This window comes from Nicotiana sylvestris, chromosome 3, assembly GCF_000393655.2.
Source record: "Nicotiana sylvestris chromosome 3, ASM39365v2, whole genome shotgun sequence".
NCBI lineage: Eukaryota > Viridiplantae > Streptophyta > Magnoliopsida > Solanales > Solanaceae > Nicotiana > Nicotiana sylvestris.
This window is the reverse complement of record NC_091059.1, coordinates 186,876,814-186,903,603: the sequence shown is the minus strand read 5'-3', so window position 1 is coordinate 186,903,603 and position 26,790 is coordinate 186,876,814. Positions and strand designations below refer to the sequence as shown.

General features: G+C 41.4%; 1 protein-coding gene across 1 annotated transcript; it reads left to right on the top strand.

The window, feature by feature from the left end:
• Positions 1–19,575: 19,575 nt before the first annotated feature.
• On the top strand, positions 19,576–22,527 carry LOC104232109 (subtilisin-like protease SBT1.5). Its single transcript, XM_070171273.1, is given in 2 exon segments — positions 19,576–20,295; positions 20,297–22,527. Coding segments are annotated over 2 exon segments (2,343 nt in total). The 5' UTR covers positions 19,576–19,735; the 3' UTR covers positions 22,080–22,527.
• Positions 22,528–26,790: the final 4,263 nt, after the last annotated feature.

The window sequence follows — 26,790 nt, the reverse complement described above, 5'->3', positions numbered from 1 at the left end:
CAAATATTTACCTATATAACCACTATTTTTTCTAAATAACTTCTATACTCAAAAAGAAAAAACATAAATCTAGTATCTTTTTTATAATAATAATTTTTTAATAATATAAATTAACTAAAAATGAAAATTTGGGGCCTTCGATTAGGGGGCTAAAGCAATTGCTTTAGCTGCCTCTCTCTTGGGCCGGCACTGCCCTTAAATATAATAAATGAAGTGCATTATTTACCATGATTCTCATATTAGTTGTTGTATATTTTTAATGAATTTGCGAAAATAATTTGAAATGAGTAATTAATAATGTGGGTATAACAAGAAAAAAAAATCTTTTCTTGATATATTAAAAGTGATAAGTAAAATTGAAAATTTATTTTTAAAATACTGGACAAGTAAAAATAAACGGAGGGAGTACAATTTAGTCATTAAAAGATGTATATAAAGCTGTTACTACTTGACATTAAAAAACAAAAAAAAAAGGGAACACAAAACTTCAAATTCGAAGCTGATATTTATACTTTTTGTAGCTTTGGGAGAAGAGGGAAAATTGGCTGATGATAATCCAATATTACACTTGCTATAAATTAACCGTATTGTCGTGGACAAAGGGACTAGGAATTGCTTTATGAGAATGGCAGGAAGAAAAATGCTACAGTATATTCTCAACTATAATAATGTCTATATAAATTATTTAGTTCTGGTATGGGTCAAAATCTGACCATAAGATGGTTGTTCTCAAAAGGAACGCAAGGGACCGACCGAGTCGTAGTCGTATTCATGGGGCATGATAGCAAAGAGCACCTCGGCCGTTGCCGGGGCCAAGCCGTCAGAAAGCTTACACCACAAGACAAGCGTAATGCCTGGGCAAGTAATGAAGGGTACAATCAAGGGAAAATACGCCGATTAAAAACCATTGGATAAAAGGAAAAATTGTTAATATATATAGGGAGGGGGGAGATCACCAAGAGGGATCTCAGCCCAGATCTGGCTACAACAATTACAGCCATCGTTATAGAGTTAACAAAGAGAGATCTCATAATCATCGACAACTTTCTCTTTTCTCCTTCAGCGCTCTTACGAGTATGGTGCAAGCCTGTCATAGATGTAAGCTTATCATTTACATTTGATGTATGATAATCATCTTAAGAAATAAAACACAAGCTTGTTCTTCTTTGACTTTTGCACTCAATATGTTTGGATCTATAGTTAATTATGTTTGGCTAAGATTTACCTTTTAACTCATTATTAATTAGTTTAACTAAAAGGTTTAACATTTTTTTGGTCAAATAATTTGGAGCCGTCTGTGGAAAGTTTCTTAGCCAAATTCTTTAGTTTCCTGTAGATCTAGGACCAGCCAAATATTACTTCCAGGCTGCTACAACCTCAGCATCTTGGTGACAACACAAACCAAAAAATGGTAGATAAGTTTTTGACACAACTTTATTAATCTAGGCCAGATCCCTACACAAAATAAAAATTATGACCGATGTCTATATGAGACCCATGCCCCACCCGTAACGGGGGGTTCAGCAACCATATGTTCAGGTGAAATAGGACCACGATCACTATGTGCTTGGAGTGACCGCGATCATATGCTATGTATTCACCCTGTATACCAACCTGTACTTCCGCCCCTTGGGAAAGGACGATAACCTACTGCATGACCCTTTGGGAGATCAGGCATACCCCCACATTATTTTCGTAACACGCATGTTATATAATTTATAAATAAAGCATGACATATTTCCCTTATTGTTTACGCATATCGGACTGTGACTCAGCCTCAGTGTCCCAACGGGTGAGGTAAGCCCACCTCACGAGAAGTCTAAACGCAGTTGAATGGCGAAGCAAAAATATGGTTGTAAAATAAGAAACCATTGTTCGAGTACTAGGCAGAGCGAGTAACCCTACAACGCTGCTCCTCCTTTCACCGGCTTGCTAGACCGAGGTAACAGACAATTTCATTTGGGTTTATCTTCACTCTTTTGATTGATTCAAAACATGAACGCAAGCACTCGTATAAGTATGCAAGCGAGGGACCAACGCAGCCAAAACACCCAGGAAGCGTACAACATTCTCCAATGAAAGCCAAATTAAGCAAACTGGGATCATCCAGGAAACGCACAAAATTCTCTAGTGAAAACAAAATTAAGCAAACTGGGACTCGCTCAGGGAACGCCCAGTATCCTCCAGTAAAAACAAAGCCGGGCACACCGGAACTCACCCCGACACATGCATAAACAGTACGGCGATGTGCAGTGCTCTCCAAAAAAACATACATAACAATAATGATGCAACAGATTACTATTTCGATCTTGCTCGAAATAACACCCCTACGGCCAACGGTCATGACCAAAGGAAGAATTCGACCTCGCACAAATTACAACGGGTTACTATTTCGATCTTGCTCGAAATAACACCCCTACGGCCAATGGCCATCGCCAAAGGAATAATTCGACCTCGCTCGAATTACAATGGGTTACTATTTTGATCTTGCTCGAAATAACACCCCTACAGCTAATGACCATCGCCAAAGGAAGAATTCGACCTCGTTCGAATTACAAGGGGTTACTATTTTGATCTAGCTCGAAATAACACCCCTACGGCCAACGCCAAAGAAAGAATTCGGCCTTGCTCGAATTACAACGGGTTGCTATTTCGATCTTGCTCGAAATAATACTCCTACGGCCAACGGCCATCGCCAAAGGAAGAATTCGACCTCGCTCGAATTACAACGGGTTACTATTTCGATCTTTCTCGAAATAACACCGCTACGGCCAACGACCATCGCCAAAGGAATAATTCGACCTCGCTCAAATTACAACGGGTTACTGTTTTGATCTTGCTCGAAATAACACCCCTACGCCCATCACCAAAGGAAGAATTCGACCTCGCTCGAATTACAACGGGTTACTATTTCGATTTTGCTCGAAATAACACCCTTACGGCCAACGACCATCGCCAAAGGAAGAATTCAATCTCGTCGAATTACAATGTGTTACTATTTTGATCTTTCTCAAAATAACACCCTACGGCCAACGGCCATTGCCAAAGGAAGAATTCGGCCTCGCTCGAATTACAAGGGGTTCGTATTTCGATCTTGCTCGAAATAACACCCTTACGGCCAACGCCAAAGGAAAAATTTGACCTCGCTCAAGTTACAACAGGTTACTATTTCGATCCCGCTCGAAATAACACCCATACGGCCAACGACCATCGCCAAAAGAAAAGTTCAACTGCGCTCGAGTTATAACGGGTTATAATTCTGACTTCGCTCGGAACAACGCCTTTACAGCCACCGGCCAACGTCGAATAAAAGATAAAGTTCGAACTCGTTCAAGTATAAGTCAGAAATTAACTTCACCTAAAACAACAACTCCAAATACGAACTCGTTCAAACAAAAGTTAGAAATTGACTTCACTCCAGACAGAGATTCCAAGTTCGACCACGCTCGAGTACATATGAAAATGTCAACCTCGAATGTTCAAGTCAAAATTGACTTCGTCCAAAATGGCAAATCCGAATTCAACCTCGTTTGGATAAAGAATGATTCTGCCTAAAGCGACAAATCAGAAGTCAACCTCACACTGACGTGCAGATCCAAATTGACTTCATTCGGACTCACGCAACGAGATCCTACTCGGCCCAGGTAGGTTCGGATTCCCAAATCGAAAAATCAAGGACTCGTCAAAAACAAAACAAAATATGAAGGACTACGTCAAAAGAAAAAGATATGTAACAAGCATGGGGAAGAAAAATAAAATAAAAAGACACACCAAGGCAAAGCAACTGTTTTATTTACATATACGTGCGCAACAGCAGCACCTTACAAAAGGCCGAAATAGGCCCTAAAAGAAAGAGACGAATGAACAAAAAAAAAGATTATAAAAGCTGCAGCAACTTTTCACTCGGCGTAATCACCATCGTCCTCCCCCCCATCGCCTTCAGGAGACCCATCCTCAACATTAGCATCCTCGCCAACCTCCGGTATCGCAGGGTCATAGCCGTAATTGGCACGAGCTCGCTGTGCCTTCACCCGAACTTCTTCAAAGGCATCCTCAAAAATATTGCTCGCCTCCCACAAACCCTTTTATATATCTCGTTGGGCCTTGGCATGGACCCACAGCTCATACAAGCGGCAAGGAACAGTGGCAGAGGCAGATTTAACCTAAGCCAACAATTGCGCCTTCAGCCTCGGGTGATATGACCCAGTCTCCTAGGCTCGAAGCCTCCCGGTCAATTTCACCAATACGCTTCTCGATCCGCGCCTCCCTTAGTATGGTCGTTGCCCTCTCGGATTCCTGCTCAAATTGGAGGATGTGGATAGTGTCCTCTAGTGTCACGACCCGGATTTTCCACCCTCGGGAGTCGTGATGGCACCTACTAATGTGAGCTAGGCAAGCCAATCCTTGAACTACTTACTTCTTTAACCATTTCTTTCTTTTTAACAAACATAACGCGATAACAATTGAACAGCGGAAATTAGAATTTAAGCTGAAGACATCAATAAAATATTTGAAATCTATGTCTATTGCAATTACTCAAGCCTTAATCACCCAAAACTTGGTGTCGCAGTGTCACAAACGGGCTAAGATTTACTACATACAAAGTCTGAAGGAATAACAATACACTATTTTTGAACAAAAGGAAAATGAAACAGGAAATAGGAATACAGTGAGACACCAGGGCATGCGGACGCCTGCAAGTCTACCCGCATGGACTGAAGGTAGCCTCCAAACTACGGTCCAAGAGCTGCTTCGGGATCTGCACATAGTGCAGAGTGTAGTATCAGCACAACCGACCCCATGTGCTGGTAAGTGTCTAGCCTAACCTCGGCGAAGTAGTGACGAGGCTAGGACCAGACTACCAAACAACCTGTGCAATTCAAATATATACAACGGAAAAGAAAATACAAAAATAAACAGTCAAGTATGGGAGGGGGAGCATGCTGCGGGGGAAGATATCAATTCTGAATAGAAATACAACAAGTAAACGAAAGAAACAATATAACTCGGATATCAACAAAGCATCAGAAATCAATAAATGCATGGCATCACCCTTCGTGCTTTTACTCTCGTCCTCACCAAAGCAATCAAGTAATGAAAATGTGTACGGCATCACCCTTCGTACTTTTACTCTCTTTCCTGGCCATATAATCAATATAATCGGGACAAAATGGTACATCGTGCGGCACGGCATCACCCTTCGTGCTTTACACTCTTTCCTCTCAAAAACAATGCACGACATCGCCCTTCGTACTTTAACTCTCTTCCTCACCCAAACAACAATCACAAACAATAGGGCAAGGGAATAAATGAGATTATAATAAGGATCCCGGCAAGGAAACAACAATTCAACAGTTAAGTCCCGGCAAGGGAACAACATCAATAATATCAACATCCCGTCAAGGGAGATAACAAATAAAGCAACAATATCCCGACAAGGGAGGCAACATAATGATCTCTTCTCTTTCTCACTTGTACTTGACAATTCACTTCACAACTCGAGCCAATGCTCTAGAGGTTCAATTATCACTTATACTTTCACAATTCACTTCACAACTTGAGCCAACGCTCCTCAATATTCATAGGTCATAATTTTTTTCCACAAACTTTACACAACCAATAGAAATCTTCACCAAGGCATGAATAATACAACGAAGTCATGAAAATCACAATATAAGACTCAAGGGCATGCTAGACATCAACGTATAGATACTCGTCACCATGCCTATACTATAAGACTCGACTCCTAATCCCTCAAGCTAAGGTTAAACCAAACACTTACCTCGATGCCACGAACACAATTCACGATTCAATTATAGCTTTATCCCTTGATTCCACCGCCAATTCGCTCGTATCTAGTCACAAGTTGCTTAATTACATCAATAAACTCTAACTAAATCAACCCCAATGCATGAAAATGAGTTTTTCCAAAGTTTTACCCAGAAAGTCAAAAATTGCCCTCGGGCCCACATGGTCAAAACCCGAGGTTCGAACCAAAACCCGATTACCCATTCCCTCACGAACCCAAATATATAATTTATTTTGAAATCGGACCTCGCCAAATCCCTAATTTTTAAAAAATCTAGGTTCTACCCAAAACACCCAATTTCCCCCATGAAAATCATTGATTTTGAGTTGAAATCATTTTAAAAGATGTTAATAATTGAAGGAAATGAGTTAAAATTAACTTACCATCGATTTTGAAGAAGAGTTGTTCTTAAAAAATTGCCCTAGGGAGTTTGTGTTTTGAAAAGATGTGAAAAATGGGTTGAAAATCGTCTAAGTATAAAAGTTGCAGGTCTCAGATATGGGAATTGCGAACAGTTGCGAACCCTGACCTCTGCTGGTTGGGAAATGCAAAGGGGGAATCGAAATTGTGAAGTCGCATTTGCGACTGGGAGTCTTGCATTTGTGACTATAGGGGATTTAGGCGGGTGTCGCATTTGCGAAGAAGGCTGCCTAGGCCACCTCTCGCATTTGCGATGCAAGGCTCGCAAATGCGAAGCTTGCAGGTCTGAAATATACCAGCATAAAACCTGCAATTTTCTAAGTTCAAAATGCACCCCGTGGCCTATCTAAAACTCACCTGATCCCTCGGGGCTCCAAACCAGATATACACACAACCTCAAAAACATCTCACGTACTTATTCATGTAATCAAATCACCAAAATAACATCATAACATCAAATTAAACCTCAAAATCAATAAAATTCATCAAAACTTCTTTAACATCAAATTTTGCATTTACGGTCTGAGTCACGTCAAATGGATTCCGTTTCTTACCAAACTTCACAGAATTATCTTAAATCATATATAAGACCTGTATTGGGCGCCGGAACTAAAATACGGGCCCGATACTATCAAGTTTTAATCAAAATTTATTTCCAAACCTTATAAACAATTTCTTCAAAAATTCATTTATCGGGCTTGGGACCTCGGAATTCGATTCCAGGCATACGCCCAAGTCCCATATTTTTCTACGGACCCTCCGGGACCATCACATCACGGGTCCGGGTCCGTTTACTCAAAACATTGACCGAAGTCAAATTAATTCATTTTATAGTCAAAATTTATCATTTTTCACAGATTTTCACATATAGGCTTTCCGGCTACGCGCCCGGACTGTGCACGCAAATCTAGGTGATGCTAAAAGAGGTTTTTAAGGCCTCGGAACGTAGAATTTCATTTTAAAACAAGTGATGACCCAAAGTCAATGACACAAGCTCGGAGCATATCCTCCAAAATCTGAATGGTCCGCTCGGACTACCCGTCCGTCTGGGGATGAAACGTTGTGCTCAACTCAACTTGTGTGCCCGACTCTCGCTGAACGGCCCTCTAGAAGCGTGAGGTAAACTGCGTACCTCGGTCCAAAATGATAGACACGGTCACACCATAAAGGCAAACAATCTCCCGGATATAGATCTCAACTAACCTCTCAGAAGAATAGGAAACTGCCACACGAATGAAATGCGCTGACTTGGTCAGCCTATCAACAATGATCCAAACTGTGTCGAACTTCCTCCAAGTTTGTGGAATTCCAACAACAAAATCCATAGTGATCCGCTCCCACTTCCACTCGGGAAGCTCAATTCTGAAACAATCCACCAGGACTCTGATGCTCGTACTTAACCTGCTGACAATTCAATCGCCGAGCCACATACGCAATGATATCCTTCTTCATTCTCCGCCACCAATAATGCTACCGCAAATCCTGATACATCTTCGCGATGCCCGGATGAATACAGTACCGAGAGCTATGGGCCTTCTCTAAAATCAACTCCAGAAGCCCATCCACCTTAGGCACGCAAACTCGACCCTACAATCTCAAAACTCCATCATCACCTAAGGTAACCTGCTTGGCACCTCCGCGCTGCACCGTGTTTCTAAGGACACACAAATGGGGATCATCATACTGCCGATCTCGGATCCGCTCCAATAATGAAGAACAAGCAACTGTGCAAGCTAACACACGGTTGGGCTCAGAAACATCCAACCTCACAAACTGATTGGCCAAAGCCTGAACATCCAAAGTAAGTGGCCTCTCACCGACCGGAATATAAGCAAGACTGCCCATACTAGCTGACTTCCTACTCAAAGCATCGGCCACCACATTGGCCTTTCCCAGATGATATAAGATAGTGATATCATAGTCCTTCAACAACTCCAACCACTTTCTCTGCCTCAAATTCAACTCCTTTTGCTTGAACAAATACTGAAGACTCTTGTGATTCGTGAACACCTCACATGCCATGCCATAAAGATAATGCCTCCAAATCTTCAACGCGTGAACAATGGCTGCCAACTCCAAATCATGAAACGGATAGTTCTTCTCATGAATCTTCAACTGCCATGAAGCATAGGCAATGACCTTTCTATCCTACATCAATACTGCACCAAGTCCAATACGAGATGCATCATAATAAACTGTATAAGGCCCTGAACCTGTGGGCAAAAGCAACACCGATGCCGTAGTCAGAGCTGTCTTGAACTTCTGAAAGTTCACCTCACACTTGTCTGACTATCTGAACTAGGCACCCTTCTGAGTCAACCTGGTCATCAGAGTTGCGATGGATGCAAACCTCTCCACGAATCGACGATAGTAGCCTGCCAATCCCAAGAAACTCCGAATCTCTATAGTTGATACTGGTCTAGTCCAGTTCTTGATGGCCTCAATCTTCTTCGGATCCACCTGAATACCTTTTGTTGATACAACATGACCCAAAAATGCAACTGAGCTCAACCAGAACTCACACTTTGAGAACTTAGCATATAACTGACTATCCCTCAAGATCTGAAGAACCACTCTAAGATGCTGTTCATGCTCCTCCTGGCTGCGGGAATATATCAAAATATCATCAATGAAGACTATCACGAATGAATCTAAATAAGACCTGAACACTCGGTTCATCAAATCCATAAAGGCTGCTAGGGCATTTGTCAACCCGAATGACATCACCAAGAACTCATAATGCCCGTACCGAGTACGAAAAGCGGTCTTAGGGACATTGGATGTCCTAATCCTCAACTGATAGTAGCCATATCTCAAGTCAATCTTCGAAAATACCTTGGCACCCTGAAGTTGATCAAACAAATCATCAATCCTCGGCAATGGATACTTATTCTTGATTGTAACCTTGTTCAACTGCCGGTAATCAATACACATTCTCATCGATCTGTCCTTCTTCTTAACAAACAACACCGGCGCACCCCAAGGCGAAACACTGGGTCTAATGAAACCCATCTCAAGCAAGTCATGTAACTGCTCCTTCAACTCTTTCAACTCAGGCGGGGCCATATGATACGTCGAGCTAGAAATGGGCTGAGTGCCCGGAGCCAAATCAATGCAAAAGTCAATATCCCTGTCGGGTGGCATACCCGGCAGGTTCAAAGGGAAAACCTTAGGAAACTCACGAAAAACGGGCACAGAATCAATAGAAGGAACCTCAGCGCTAGAATTACGAACATAAGCCAAATAGGCCAAACACCCCTTCTCGACCATACGCCGAGCATTCACATAAGAGATAACACTACGGGTAGAATGACCATGAGTCCCTCTCCATTCTAAACGAGGCAAACCCGGCAAGGCTAAAGTCACAGTCTTGGCATGACAATCCAAGATAGTATGGTAAGGTGATCCCTAATATGACATCAAAATCAACCATGTCCAGAAGAAGCAAATCTACACGAGTCTCAAGACCTCCAATCACAACTATACATGAATGATGGACTCAATCTACAACAACAGAATCACCCACCGGCGTAGACACATAAATAGGAGCACTCAAAGAATCACTAGGCATAATCAGGTACGGTGTAAAATAAGATGACACATATGAGTATGTAGACCCTAGATCAAATAACACTGAAGCCTCTCTATCACAAACTAGAACCGTACCTATAATAACTGCATCTGAAGCCTCAGCCTCGGGCCTAGCTGGAAGAGCATAACATGGGGCTGCGCCCCACCACCCTAAACTACATCTCTGGGGCGGCCTGCTGCTGACTAGCCTCCACCTCTAGCGGCCTGAGCTCCACCTCTAATACCTCTACCTCCACCTCTAGTACCTCTACCCCCACTTCTAGCACCTCTACCCCCACTTCTAGCTGTCTGGGCGGGTTGTGGAACACCTGGTGCCTGAACCATGGCATGGGAACTATGATGCTGAGAGCTACTCGGTGCTCGAGGGCAAAACCTAGCAAATTGACCCATATCACCACAAGTGTAACAAGCCCTCGACTGCTGAGACTACTGACCCTGACGACCTGAATGACCACCCCAAAAACTCTGAAGCAACGGTGCACTGATAGGAGCTAGTGGTGCACTGTAGGACTGTTGATCAGAATATTGCATCTGAGGACCACGGCCGCCTGAAGCACGGTAAGAAACCTGGAGAGCTGACTGAAAAGTCCTAGGAGGATGGCCTCTACCATACGAATCCCTACCTCTAGACGAGGTACCACTGAATCTGCCCGAATGATGGGGCCTCTTGTCCGACCCATGACCACCTCCCTATGATAGAACCATCTCCACTCTCCTGGACACATTGGTCGCCTCCTAGAAGGAAATCTCACTCCCAGTCTCCCTAGCCATCTGAAGACGAATTGGCTGAATAAGTCCATTAATGAACCTCATCACCATCTCTCTCTCTCTCTCGGTGGGAAGTATGATAAGAGCATGACAAGCCAAGTCGATGAATCTGGTCTTATACTGGGTAACAGTCATAGAACCCTACTGGAGTCGCTCAAACTACCTCCGATAGGCCTCTCTCTGAGTGATGGGGAGAAACTTCTCCAGAAATAGCTGAGTAAACTACTCCCAAGTCAAAGCTGGCGATCTAGCTGGTCTAGCCAAACTATAATCCCTCCACCAAGTCTTGGCGGATCCAGACAAACGAAAAGTAGCAAAATTGACCCCATTGGTCTCAACTATCCCCATGTTCTTGAGAACCTCGTGACAGCTGTCTAGATAATCCTGGGGATCCTCAGAAGATGCACCGCTGAAAGTAGTAGTGAAGAGTTTAGTGAACCTATCCAACCTCCACAAAGCATCGACAAATATAGCTGCTCCATCACCGATCTGAGCTACCACACCCGGATGAACTGCTCCAACTGGCTGAACCGTTGGAGTCTGGAACTAGGGAGATACCTGCTCCAGAGTGCGAGTAGTAGGGGTTTGGGCTCTTTCTCCAGCCCGAGAGATGGCTGGTGCTACGGGAAGCAAGCCTGCCCGGGTGACACTCTCCATAAGGCCTACTAGACGGATCAGAGCGTCCTGAAGTACTGGGATAGCAATAACCCCCTCTAGGACCTGAGTTGGGCCCATCAGAACTACTGGGTGCGGAACCTCATCATCAAAGTCAACCTGAGGCTCCGCTGCGGGTGTTGCTGCCTTAGGTTAAGCTTTGCCCCTGCTTCGGCCTCTAGCATGGCCTTGCCCTCTGCCCCTCGTGGGAGCTACTGCTGGGGGCTTGGGCTTCTGGTCAGTGGATGAGGAAGAACGTGTTCTCGCCATCTGTGAAAGAACAGAGTAGAAATTCAATTAGCATTGAAAAATCAAACTGCATGACATGAAAGAATAAATGTGAAGTTTTTCCCAACTCTGTAGCCTCTGGGGATAAATACAGACATCTCCATACTGATCCCTCAGACTCTACTAAGTTTGTCTGTGAACTGTGAGACCCATGTAACCTAGAGCTTTGTTATCAACTTGTCACGACCCGGATTTCCCACCCTCGGGAGTCGTGATAGCGCCTACTAATGTGAGCTAGGCAAGCCAATCCTTGAACTACTTACTTTATTAACCATTTCTTTATTTTTAAACATAAAGTGAAAACAATTGAATAGAGGAAATTAGAATTTAAGCGGAAGACGTCAATAAAATATCTGAAATCTATGTCTATTGCAATTACTCAAGCCTTAATCACCCAAAACCTGGTGTCACAGTTTCACAGACGGACTAAGATTTACTATATACAAAGTCTGAAGGAATAAAAATACACTATTTCTGAACAAAAGGAAAATGAAACAGGAAATAGGGATAGAGGAAGACGTCAGGGCCTGCGGACGCCTATAGGTCTACCCGCATGGACTGAAGGTAGCCTCTAAACTACGGTCCAAGAGCTGCTCCGGGATATACACATAGTGCATAGTGTAGTATCAGCACAACCGACCCCATGTGCTGGTAAGTGTCTAGCCTAACCTCGGCGAAGTAGTGACAAGGCTAGGACAAGACTACAAAACAACCTATGCAATTCAAATATATACAACGGAAAAGAAAATACAGAAATAAACAGTCAAGTATGAGAGGGGGAACATGCTGCGGGGAAGATATCAATTCCGAATAGAAATACAACAAGTAAACGAAAGAAACAATATAACTCGGATATCAACAAAGCATCAAAAATCAATAAATGCACGACATCACCCTTCGTGTTTTTACTCTCGTCCTCGCCAAAGCAATAAAGTAATGAAAATATGCATGACATCACCCTTCGTGCTTTTACTCTCTATCCTTGCCATATAATCAATATAATCGGCACGGAATGGTACATTGTGCGGCACGGCATCACCCTTCGGGCTTTACACTTTTTCCTCACAAAAACAATCACGACATCACCCTTCATGCTTTAACTCTCTTCCTCACCCAAACAACAATCACAAACAATAGGGCAAGAGAATAAATGAGATTATAATAAGGATCCCGGCAAGGGAACAACAATTCAACAGTTAAGTCCTGGCAAGGGAACAACATCAATAATATCAACATCCCGACAATGGAGATAACAAATAAAGCAACAATATCCTAGCAAGGGAGACAACATAATGATCTCTTCTCTTTCTCACTTGTACTTCACAATTCACTTCACAACTCGAGCCAATGCTCTAGAGGTTCAATTATCACTTATACTTTCACAATTCACTTCACAACTTGAGCCAACGCTCCTCAATGTTCATAGGTCACAATATTTTTCCACAAACTTTACACAACCAATATAAATCTTCACCAAGGCATGAATAATACAACGAAGTCATGAAAATCACAATATAAGACTCACGGGCATGCTAGACACCAACGTATAGATACTCATCACCATGCCTATACGTCGTACTCCACAACTAACACATAGCAAATAGGACTCGACTCCTAATCCCTCAAGCTAAGGTTAGACCAAACACTTACCCCGATGCCACGGACACAATTCACAATTCAATTATAGCTTTACCCCTTGATTCTACCGCCAATTCGCTCGTATCTAGTCATAAGTTGCTTAATTACATCAATAAACACTAAATGAATCAACCTCAATGCATGAAAATGAGTTTTTCCAAAGTTTTGCCCAAAAAGTCAAAAATCGGCCCCGGGCCCACACGGTCAAAACCCGAGTTTCAAACCAAAACCCGATTACCCATTCCCTCACAAACCCAAATATATAATTTATTTTGAAATCGGACCTCAAATCGAAGTCCAAATCCCCAATTTTTGAAAAACCTAGGTTCTACCCAAAACACCCAATTCCCCATGAAAATCATTGATTTTGAGTCAAAATTATGTTAAAAGATGTTAATGATTGAAGGAAATGAGTTAAAATTAACTTACAATCGATTTGGAAGAAGAATTGTTCTTGAAAAATCGCCCTAGGGAGTTTGTGTTTTGAAAAGATGTGAAAATGGGTTGAAAATCGTCTAAGTATAAAAGTTGCAGGTCTCAGATATGGGAATTGCGAACAGGGGTTCGCAATTGCGAACCCCGATCTCTGTTGGGTTGGGAAATGCGAAGGGGGAATCGAAATTGCAAAGTCGCATTTGCGACTGGGGGTCTCACATTTGTGACTATAGGGGATTTAGGCGGGTGTCGCATTTGCGAAGAAGGCTGCCTAGGCCACCTCTCGCATTTGCGATGCAAGGCTCGCATTTGCGAGTGCGAAGCCTGTAGGTCTGAAATATACCAACATAAAACCTGCAATTTTCTAAGTTCAAAATGCACCCCGTGGCCTATCCAAATCTCACCCAAGCCCTCGAGGCTCCAAACCAGATATACACACAATCTCAAAAACATCCCACAGACTTATTCATGTAATCAAATCACCAAAATAAAATCATGAACATCGAATTAAACCTCAAATCAATGAAATTCCTCAAAACTTCTTTAAACATCAAAATTTTCATTTACGGTCCGAGTCACGTCAAATGAATGTTTCTTATCAAACTTCACAGAATTATCTTAAATATACCGGGTGCCAAAACCAAAATCCAAGCCCGATACTATCAAGTTTTAATCAAAATTCATTTCCAACCTTATAAACAATTTCAGAAAACAATTTTCTTCAAAAATTTATTTCTCGGGCTTGGGACCTTGGAATTCAATTCCGGGCATACGCCCAAGTTCCATATTTTCCTACGGACTCTCCAGGACCGTTAAATCACGGGTCCGGGTCCGTTTACCCAAAACGTTGACCGAAGTCAAATTAATTTATTTTATAGTCAAAATTTATCATTTTTCACAGATTTGCATTCCGGCTACGCGCCCGGACTGCGCATGCAAATCAAGGTGATGTTAAAAGAGGTTTTTAAGGCATCGGAACATAGAATTTCATTTTAAAACAAGTGATGACCTTTGGGGACATCACATCTAGCGCCGCCGCTCTTGACAAAGCCGACGTCCGAGCATTCTCGGCATTTTCCAACTCGGCCACTTTTCTCTCAAGCTTGGCTAACTTCCCTATCCATTCGTCACTCAAAGCTTCAACTCTGGTGGCATTTTGATCAAGTTCAGCTTGCAATGACAGCACCTTCGCCTGAAGATGCTTGCACTCCGCAGCGACCCCCTTTCCCAACTCATGCTCTTCGTCCTTGGAACAGAGCAGCTCCTCAAGCTCACTACATCTGTGAATGAACTGCATCAGCTCCTAATCCCTTTTCTCCAACTCCTCTCCGATGGATTGGGTGCCAGTACTCATCCTGGGCCGGTCATGCATCTCACGGCATCTGTTGCGATACTGTCGATACTTTTCAAGCATCATCAGAAAAATCTTGGCCCGAGTCTCAACCCTGCGAGCACTCTCGATCTCCAGCATGTAATACTGAAAACAAAGAAAAGAGTAGATAAAGGCCAAGGCCACAACAAAAGGGGGGAGAAAAACATACAATGAAGAGAAACTTTCCATTAGGCCCATTGCGGCCATACCATGTGACAATTCGGCATTGATGATGTCGTGAGGAGCTCTACTTTCTACGTCAGAGCATAGAAGGTCGAACTGTGGCACAAAATCCACCGTGTCTCGTAAAAGATTGAGGTCCGATAGAATTTCAAGCATTCGGGAAGGACCTCCCGCTCTTACCATAGTTCGGGGAAAGACCTCCTCGAACATCATAATGTCGTCAAGATCAAGGTCGAATTCAGACTCGTAATCATCAACCACGATGCCTTTTCCCCTCTCTTCGGTCGAAGAAGAAGTATGATTCGGCCAGGATGACGACGGGCTGCCCAAGACAACAATGGCAGCCTCGGGACTCCGTCTCTCCACTATATCAACTTGTTGATCGCTCACAACGTAGCCTCTGCGGTCGGGTTGGCACCACCGTCAATTGAGGGCACCGCCAAGGAAGGGTCGCCCCTCGAAGATGTTTCGGCTTGAGAAGCCACTTTTAATGCCACCCGTCGTCTCTTCCATGGGGCCTCTCCACTACCAGCACGGGAAGATTCACCCCGTTGAGCGAACAGTAGGAACCAGAGTCTTTGGTTGAGAAGTAGCCTCCACGAACGCAGCTCCAGCCGCAGGCGCAGATTGGGTATTAACTCTCGGTGCAGGCTGGATAGCGGCCCTCGGTGTAGGTCAGGCAGGGGGCGCCGGTTAACAGAATGCAAGCGGAGGAGCCCTCGTCCTACGCATTCTCCCTGTCAACAAAAAAGACGATCATATAACGACAAGGTTAAACCATGAGGTAAAGAATAAAGAAAAACTGCAGCGGGCCGACTCACTGGTGAGAGGCTTACGCCCATACTTCTCATGGAAGGACGCCCATTCACAAATCCCCATTGTATGGGGGAAATTACGCCCACCCACTCACGAATATCGTCAACTAGCGGGAGAGGTAGTCTCTCAGTTGCAAAAGCAAAAATAAGTCCTTAGCAATATCACCTGATGGAGAGCGATCGACGACCTCCTTAAGAGGAATCACAAAATAAATAAAGGATAACTCACGAGCGAAGTTCCACATCTCTGGGAACCTTGCCGAGTCTGACACAAGGTGCTCTGTCCGCACATAGAAGTAGCTTTCCTAGAAGCGGCGATTGGCCTTATCATCCATCTTCACCACTAAGCTCTTGGTTCCTCGATAATGTATTTGGCTTATTGAGCCTCGAAGAAAATGAGGGCAACGATGTGAAGCATGTGCCCCAAAGAAATTCCTCGTCCGGCAAGCTTCGCATACTTGATAAGCATGAGGAAGAGTTTGTATATGTACGGAGAGAGCTGGGCCGGGCACACTTCATAAAAGCGGCAGAAGTCCACCAATAGAGAGGGGAGAGGAAGCGCATACCCGATAACAAAGGGGTACGCGTAAAATGCGCAATACCCCTAGAAATGCAAATGTACAATATCCTCCCCCGTCGCTGGTACCATATCAATTTGAGCAGGGATTCCCCACTTGGCCTTGAGCGTCGTAATCGTCGCCTCATCCATAGTAGAAGGAATAAGATCCGGTTCATCTCTAGTAGGCTATTAAAATCTGTCCTCATTTTCCCCGGACGGGGAACTATCTCGTCCACTGACGGAAACCCCTCGTCTTCCGCCGCCTTCATTCCGTCTTCAAGAAGGGGCACGTCACTTTTCGGCACCGGAGCTTCAGCAAATCTATCAGTCTGAGAAGAAGTACCAGACATTTATCTCTCTCGATCCAAGTGAACAAGAACGATGAGGGAAAAGAAATAAGGATCACCTCAAATTCTGTCGAAAGCAAGAGTATGAAGGATAAGAGGAAAAGGAAATTCGCAAAGTTTCTTTCTCAGTTAAATTGAAAAACACAACAGTCAAATAAGGGATTCCCCCTATTTATATGAATATAAAATGTCGTGAGCGGGAAACCCAAGAGCCGCCAATCAAAAAAACTGAAGGGGCATGGGAAACGATACGGTGCCTGGGAAACGTGCGCCATAATGATGTATAATTGGTATTCATGATACCCCGAATCGATGCAACGATTCATCTCCAATCTAACGTAACAACCCAATGATACCACTGAAGCGTCACGTTGCCACCTCGCCTTAAGGACCTCGTCCAACGCATAAGATTTCTCCTAAATTTTGAATCAACAGAATCCGCCCATCAAGCTCGCCAAGAGGCGACCCCGATGGACAGAGGAACTAACTGTATTGTTCAAAATCTGACCATAAGATGGTTGTTCTCAAAAGGAACGATAAGGGATTGATCGAGCCGTAGTCGTGCCTAGGGGGCATGATAACAAAGAGCACCTTGGCCGTTGCCGGGGTCAAGCCGTCAGAAAGCTTACACTGCAAGACAAGCGTAATGCTTGGGCAAGTAATGAAGGGTACAGTCATGAGAAAATACGCCGGTCAAAAACTATTGGATAAAAGGAAAAATTGTTAATATATATCGGGAGGGGGAGATCACCACGAGGGATCTCAGCCCAGATCTGTCTACAACATTTACAGCCCATCGTTATAGAGTTAACAAAGAGAGATCTCATAGTCATCGACAACTTTCTCTTTTCTCCTTCAGTGCTCTTATGAGTATGGTGCAAGCATGTCATAGATGTAAGCTTATCATTTATATTTGATGTATGATAATCATCTTAAGAAATATTACACAAGCTTGTTCTTTTTCGACTTGTGCACTCAATATGTTTGGATCTATAGTTAATTATGTTTGGCTAAGATTTACCTTTTAACTCATCATTAATTGGTTTAACTAAAAGGTTTAACACTTTTTTGGTCAAACAGTTCTATTGTGTTATGAGATTATAGGTATTTAAAGATAACTTTCTTTTATTTACGTCTACCTCATTCATTTTTAATACCCTCATTCACCTTGATTTGACGCCAATATATCAATACATTCAAAAATCGGCACAAAAAATAAACAAACCATCTCAAACCATAGTCTTATTTTATCATGTGCTACTTACACCTTTTGTCATAAAATTGAGGCACGTCAATAAATTTCAAACCTTAAGAATAGTGCTGGAAATGGACTGACTTCTTCCATTCTATTTAAAGGGTGGGGGGCACTTGTTGCCTCTTTGAAATGAAAGAAAAAACAAAGTATAATAGTGCCATGGGTTCCACAAAATTGAAGATGTGTTTAAAATAGTGAATTTGATTTTTCCCTATCAGAAAAAGATAGTATAAAAAAGCAATCAACTATCAACAGAACAGAAATGAAAGGCTGTTAAATTTCAAGCAAGACAGCAAATCCCCACCATTGCAAATCTCAAGAATTGACACAGACAAGTGAAAAGGTTCAAATATACCCTTATACTTTAGTATAGTATTTATATTTAACTTTTGTTATATTATTCAATTAAATTTACCCCTATCATTATATTATTTGGTCAAATTTAATCCTATCATCAGCAAATATTTAAAAATTACCCTTTGATTTGTTAAATAATCCAAGATCTCCCAAATTTTATTTATTTAAATCAATTATTGTTCTTTTTGCTCCACTATTTTTAAAAATTACTATTGCCAATGCTAAAGTTACTAGACTATATAAATTATTCATGAAAATTTTTAATTACCAATGCACCCACGTCTCTTAATAATGGGTTTGGAATTGGTTTAAAATTTTATTTATTTTTCAATCATATACACACTGTAGAATTCAGTGGATCTATTCATTGTGAATTATATGCAGCTGATCATCATGTATGTACATGTATATTCAAATATATTTTGTCACTGTATGGTTAGTATAGAGTCCGATCGACTAACTTAAGAGTATACAATGTGTATGCATTTAATTAAAGCAAAGTTGAATTCGACAATATAAAGTTTCCGAGGAACTTCAACTTCAATCACTAATAGTTGCAAAGTCCCCGTACATTTGGTGCAACGAATTCATTAAAGTTGGGATGTTATAAACATTTTTAGAATTTAGAAAAGCAACCTAATTTAAAATTTTTAATTTACTATACTTTCTTTATTAACAGTAGTATTATTTAATATTTTTTTTCAATTCAGAAAGTACATAAATGCCAATTATTTCGAAAATAGTGGACTAAGAAGAAGAATCAATAACTTAATTAAAATGATTTGGGAGATTTTGGATCACATGACAGATTGAGGGGTAATTTTTAAAAATTTGCTGATTGTAAAAGTAAATTTGGGAAAATAATATAACGATAAGAATAAATTTGACCAAAGATAATATAACGAGAGTTAAATATAGACAATATTTGAAAATGAAAGGATATATTTGACCCTTTTTACCTGATAATAAAATACAGCTGGTGCTAAGTTTAATTTTCTCCCCCTACCAAAAAGTAAAAGAAAGTCTAAAAATTGTCTATTTAAAAACATGACTTTCACTTACATCCAATTTATCCACTCATTCTCAACACCTCAGCTTCTGTATTAGTATCACACTTCCCTCTTTTTTCTCTATATTGTACTGTAACCACTTGCTCTTTCACTCTTCTTCTTCTTCTTATATGAAGCTTCACTCCATTATTATTATACTTGCCGCCTATTTTCTGCAGCTCCACAGGTTCTCTCATGGCATTTTCCTTTCTTTACTTTTTCCTTTCTTTTTTCGCAATTACAGTTTCAGTTTCATCAACTGTGGATAACCCAAAAACTTTTATAGTTCACGTTCAACACGATGCAAAACCTTCGATATTTCCAACCCATGAGCACTGGTATGAATCGGCTCTTAGATCCCTCTCTACAAATACCCACTCGCTAGAACCAGGTGGGGTTGCGTCAGAAAATCGTATTATTCACACTTACAGTAATGTTTTTCATGGCTTTTCTGCTAAATTATTGATTTCGGATGCTAAAAAACTTGAGGCATTACCTGGGGTTCTTGCTCTTATACCTGAACAAGTTAGGCACGTGCAAACCACGAGGTCCCCTGAATTTCTAGGCTTGACTAGTACGGACAGTGCTGGGCTGCTTAAGGAATCGGATTTTGGTTCGGACCTTGTAATCGGAGTAATTGATACAGGGATCTGGCCGGAGAGAAAGAGCTTTAATGATCATGATCTTAGTCCTGTTCCGGCGAAATGGAAAGGCGAATGCGTGGCTGGCAAAGACTTTCCGGCGACTTCATGCAACCGGAGTGAGATATTTTTCCAAGGGATATGAGGCTACGAATGGGAAAATGAACGAAACTGTGGAGCATCGATCTCCTAGGGACTCCGATGGGCATGGGACCCATACAGCCTCAATTGCAGCAGGGAGGTATGTTTTTCCTGCGTCTACTCTCGGTTACGCGCGTGGTGTTGCTGCTGGAATGGCTCCAAAAGCTCGTTTAGCTGCTTACAAAGTGTGCTGGGCTTCAGGCTGCTACGACGCTGATATTCTTGCTGCTTTTGATTCCGCCGTTGCTGATGGTGTTGACGTCATCTCTTTTAGTGTTGGTGGCGTTGTGGTACCGTATAACCTCGACGCAATCGCCATTGCCGCCTTCGCTGCTAATGATGCCGGAATCTTCGTCTCTGCTTCCGCCGGAAACGGCGGGCCAGGAGGCCTCACAGTAACTAATGTAGCTCCTTGGGTCACCACCGTCGGTGCCGGAACAATCGACCGTGATTTCCCGGCAGATGTGAAACTTGGAAACGGGAAAATAGTTCCCGGAGTGAGCATCTATGGTGGCCCGTCGTTAGCTCCTCACAAACTCTACCCGCTAATTTACGCCGGGAGTGAAGGTAGTGATGGATATTCGTCTTCATTGTGTTTGGAAGGTTCATTAAACCCTAATGACGTTCAAGGCAAAGTTGTGTTATGTGACAGAGGCGTTAATTCGAGAGCTGTAAAAGGCGAAGTGGTGAAGAAAGCAGGTGGAATAGGGATGATATTAGCCAATGGAGTTTTCGATGGGGAAGGATTAGTGGCTGATTGCCACGTGTTACCGGCAACGTCAGTTGGAGCTTCCGCCGGAGACGAAATAAGGAAGTACATATCTACAGCGTCAAAGTCCAAGTCACCCCCAACGGCGACGATTCTGTTCAGAGGCACAATTGTAAATGTGAAACCAGCTCCAGTAGTAGCGTCATTTTCAGCCCGAGGCCCAAATCCTGAAACACCGGAAATTCTAAAGCCCGACGTAATTGCACCTGGATTGAATATTCTCGCAGCTTGGCCTGATGGCGTCGGGCCGAGTGGGATTCCGTCGGATAAACGGAGAACAGAGTTCAACATTTTGAGCGGGACCTCCATGGCGTGCCCACATGTATCTGGGCTGGCAGCATTGTTGAAGGCGGCGCATCCGGGATGGAGCCCAGCAGCTATAAGATCGGCATTGATGACAACTGCATATACAGTGGATAATCGAGGTCAAATTATGATGGATGAATCTACTGGGAATTCATCGACGGTGATGGATTTTGGGGCAGGACATGTGCATCCTCAAAATGCAATGGACCCTGGTTTGATTTACGACTTAACTTCATATGACTACGTCGATTTCTTGTGCAATTCAAATTACACAACCAAGAATGTTCAAGTTGTTACAAGGAAATATTCAGATTGTAGCGGGGCAAAAAGAGCAGGCCATGTAGGTAATTTGAATTACCCTTCGCTTTCAGCTGTGTTTCAAGAATATGGAAAACACAAGTTGTCCACTCACTTCATTAGGTCTGTGACAAACGTCGGCGATCCATATTCTGTGTACAAGGTGACAGTGAAGCCGCCACGGGGTATGGTGGTGACAGTGGAGCCGGAGAAATTGATGTTTAGGAGAGTGGGACAGAAGCTTAATTTTCTGGTTAGAGTACAAGCTGAAGCAGTGAAGTTATCACCAGGGAGTTCAATAGTGAAAAGTGGTTCATTAGTTTGGTCAGATGGGAAGCATGAGGTGAAAAGTCCAATAGTTGTAACAATGCAGGAGCCTCTGTGATGAAAGAACTTTAACATTTTGGGAATTAAGTGTCTGTTCTTGAGGATTAATATGGGTCCTTAGAGCTACCAAATCTTGGATATCTTGTGAAAAGAATATGTATAAGAAGAGGAGAGTGCTCTCTACTCTCCTATTTTAGTTCTTGATCATAAGCAACTACTGTGTTTATTAAGTATGTTGATAAGGAAGTTTGAAAAGGTGAAGACTTGGGAGTTGGTTGGTTGCCCTGGCAATTAAAGGTTGCTGAGTTCGACCAAGAGTTTTGATGAAGTATATCTCATATCTTATGTTTGGTTTCTTTGTAGCATTATATTAGTAATATTGCGAAATGCTTTGTACAAATGTTGGATGTTTTTATTATGTTGAGGGTGAGTTCAATTTGAACATAAAAGCCTAAGAAGGTCAAATATAAAAGTGGGAACTTGCTTAATTCCTACTACTTATTTTACACTTGGTGCAATTGAAGTAGAAAGGAAAGCCCGTTAAATGGTGTGGTGGAACGATAATTATTCTTTTACTCGTATTTAAATCTTGAATTCGCAAAGTTGGGTTAGGTGACTTTTGCACGGTTGCAAAGAAAAAGAAAACAGCTTATAGAAGGAAACAAGATATCGGCATGAGCAAAATAGGACAATGCATAGGACAAAAAGGATAATCATGCGTTGTGCAAACCAACTATGTCCAAAAGCGACAAAACCATATTCGTTTGCTGCCCTTCCATTACTAAGCTGCTAATAAGGCTAGCCATAATAGTAACCTTCCAATTAATTAGACATTTCTTTTGGGACCAATGTCACCCACCATTCATGATCATCTCTCGGTGACTTATTAGTGTTCACGGAAAACTGTTCATTGCTCTATTTATTTCTGATTTTATATGCAGCCAAAGTCAGAAAGGGGAAACTTTAAAATAAGGTAACCAAATAAATGGTGGGTTGGTTTGGAGAACTAAGGCAACCATAATAATAGAACCTTTTTTAATAGGTTACTAGTATTAGTAACCGCACGGATGCGCGCACACTAATCATGTCAAATATTAAAGTTATTTAGATTATATGTAAATAATCTTAAAATTTACACTTTCTTCGTAAATATAGATAATCCTTGGATATTAACTATATGAAAAAAATTAACCATTTCTTCTAAAAAATTTTTGATACCATTCTTGCCGGTGTCATTGGATCCTAAAAATAATCAGGAAGCAAAATAATTAATCATATTTATGGCAAAACAATCAAATGTTGAGACAATGAATAACTTTTTGGATAAGACTTAACTCTTTTATTACTACTTGAACTCTTATTTGGTGTGTTGATATCTCTTAAAAAATATTTCTTACTCAAAATTTCAGTTTCTAAAACATTATTTTTCAATAATTATTTTTTTGTATAATAATGTAATTGAAAATGTTATTCTTAGTTCAAACCATTTTAATTAGCTATCCAAAAATATAAAAAATTCTTTAGCTAGGGAATTTGTTTACTCCATTTTGATATTTGACACTAACCGTGTTAAATATCTGAGTTATTTGAATTATATGTAAATAACTTTAACATTTAAACCTTCTAAATAATTATAGATAATCGTCATATATTAATTAAGAAACACTACATGAAAAAAGACTAACATTTTCTCAATTCTCGTAGTGATAATTTTATTTTTGCACTATTCTCATAGGTGTCATTGGAATCTAAAAATAGCCACAAAGTGAAATAGTAACTCATAGGTGTCATTGCACTAATTAATCATATTCTCGTAGTAACTAAAAATATTTCTATTTTGAAATTTCAATTTCTAAAGCTTATATATATATATATATATATATATATATATATATATATATATATTATCTTTATAATGATGCAATTGAAGATATTATCCTTAATTTAAAATTCACGTTTATCGGCTATCTAAAAATTTAAATGATTCTTTGGCCGAATTTATTTCAGTATGAATCCACTTTAAGTATATCGATATCTCTAGCCCCAGAATTTGAATTTTTAATATCCTATATATACAAAAATTTTGTTCTTTGAATCATTAGATGTTAAATTAGTTGATTATTATTGTAAGCACGTGATTTTTGACCCTCCCCGAGAATTTTCACGTTTTTGGCGTGAATATGTGAAATTGGGTATAGTATAGCTATTTTAACTATTTTTACTTTATTTTCGTTGCAAAAAGAAAAATTTCAAAAAAATATATATATAAATTTTAGTTTATGTATCTCTCATAAACTTGAAAAATATAAAAATTGCACTTTATTTTTGTACTTTATATAATTTCGAAAATTACAAAAAAATATAGTTCTACTAATGTTTTATAGTCATTTTAACTTTGAAAAATACAAAAAATATTACTTCATATTTTATCTTAATATTATTTAAAAAAACGAAAATTACAAAAATAGTTTTATTAATATTTTGTAGCTATTTTAAATCTTGAAAAAATATTTAAAAAATATATAGTTTTGTTTGAATACTAGTCTTATTTTTGGTAGTTATTTTGCTTACATAGGACTAGTTAAGCAACGTTTTCCCATTTCTCGGGTCCGAGCAAAAGAATAATATTCAGGTTCAAACTACCCGGTTTTAGGCCTAATTTCGGACCTAGCCCATAATAAACCGTGTCCAGGACACATGGGGAACCCCACCACGCGTGGGGACATAAACCTTGAACCCCACCACGCGTGGGGCTCATTTTTCTTGGCAAAACATTACAAAACACGGACAAACACATTGGACAAGAGGACTTTGAAAATTTTGGCAAAAAAATACTGTTCATCTTCTTCTTCTTTGAGAAGAAGAAGCACAAACCCTAGCAGGGAAAAACCAGCAAACCACCCCGTCACAACCCCACCAGTTCCCAAACAGTTCACCCAGCTCCCTCTCCGCCATCGTCAACCAACCTCGCAAAAAACCTCCAGCTCCAGTCCGTCGACCCACCTCCAACCAGCAAAACCACGTCCAAACGACCACCGGCTTCGACGACACCATCTCCCTCGTCGTCTCGAAAACCAGTCCGTCAAACCTCCACCATAACCCAGCCCGACGAGCAGCAACAACATCGTCACTGTCCAAACACCATATCCGAAAACCACCCTCAGACCTTAACCCAGAACCCACCAGCTCCTCACCACCACCCAAACACCACCACTAAACAGACCCCTCCATCGTCCAGCTGCTGCCCGTCAAGCAGCAGCTATCGCTGCTGCATCGTCAAGCCTCATCGTCGACCACTACCCATCGAACCCCACAATTAACCAGAAAAACCCTACCCATAAACCACTGTAACCAGCCCCCCACTCCCTCACGTCGTCACTGGCACCAACCACCCGTAGCAGCGTCGACCACTCTCCGAACAACCATCCCTCCTCCTCCTAGTTTCATCGTAGACCCCGTTGCTACGTTGGTCGAGCAGCAGCCATTGTCGTTGCTGTTCGTTTTCAGCACGTCCGTCAAACAGCAGCCCACGACCACCTGCTACCCAGCATCGTCCAAAACCACCGGCGTACACCACCAAACAGGTCCGTCAGTGAGGTCGAGTTGAAGTCGAGTTCCAGTCCAAAGTCCAAAAGTTGAGTCGAGGTCCGGTTCGTCGAGTGTGTTCCGGGGTTTTCGTTGTTGTTCCTTGTTCAGTGAAGTCCGGTTCGAGTTCCGTAGGAAGCACTGTTTGTCGTTCTAGGATTGTCGAGGTTCGAAGGTTGGTGTTCTTCGTCCTTTGTTTCATTTCATTCATTTTGCATATTATGGTTCAAGGCAATAAATGAAAATATTCGATATTTATGAATGTCAACAATGCAATTTTTTGTTGTTGCGTTAAAATGTTTATTCTAAGTTTAGTTACTGCATGCTTAAAGTAAATGTGAGCATATGAACGAGGTTATTCGATTTTTCATTTTTACCATGGATATTATTACCTGTTAGAATCGTTGCTTTTTTTTCTGTTTAACCTCGGATGATTTCATTGGTAGAAAATCGTAGTTGCCTTAAGTTTGCCCTCAAATAATAAAAACGAGATGAGCTTCGCCAAATAAAAATATACAGATTGCGGAGCCTTCACAAAAATATGTGTATTACATACTTAGATTCTGGGACGGGCCGTTTAGCAAATTCCGCGGCCCTACCAAAAATAATAATGCGCTAGTTGCTTTAGGCGCGCCTTTAATAATGTTATCTCCCTAAACTCGGGTGCACATTTATGTGACCCAAATCCAAATCTCAACGGAGTCGAAATATGTCTCTAGTCACGGGCACATTGATTGTGACGTGGCCCGAGATGCATGTCCATGACGTTGCAAATTCCTTTTAAAAAATAAGAATGAGATGAGCCTCGCCGAATAAAAACACAAATTGCGGGGCCCTCAGTAAATACTTGTTTAAAATTACTTAGAATTCAGGAGGGTCGTTTAGCGAATTTCACGGCCTCCGCAAAATAATAACGCGATAGTCTTCTTTAGGCGCGTGTTTAATAATTTACTTTCTTAAACTTGGGTGTGCATTTCATGCGACCCAAATCCAAATCCCAAAACGTCAAATAAGATATGTTCCGGATTGTGGGTGCATTTCATGTGACGCAGTCCAAAGACATGTTTTAAGCGACGTTCACATTCCTAATAATAATAATTAATAAAGCGGTTAAAAGATAAAATTTGCACATGGTTCATAATTGTATTAAAAATCAGATAAATAAGCCGAATATAACAGTTGAG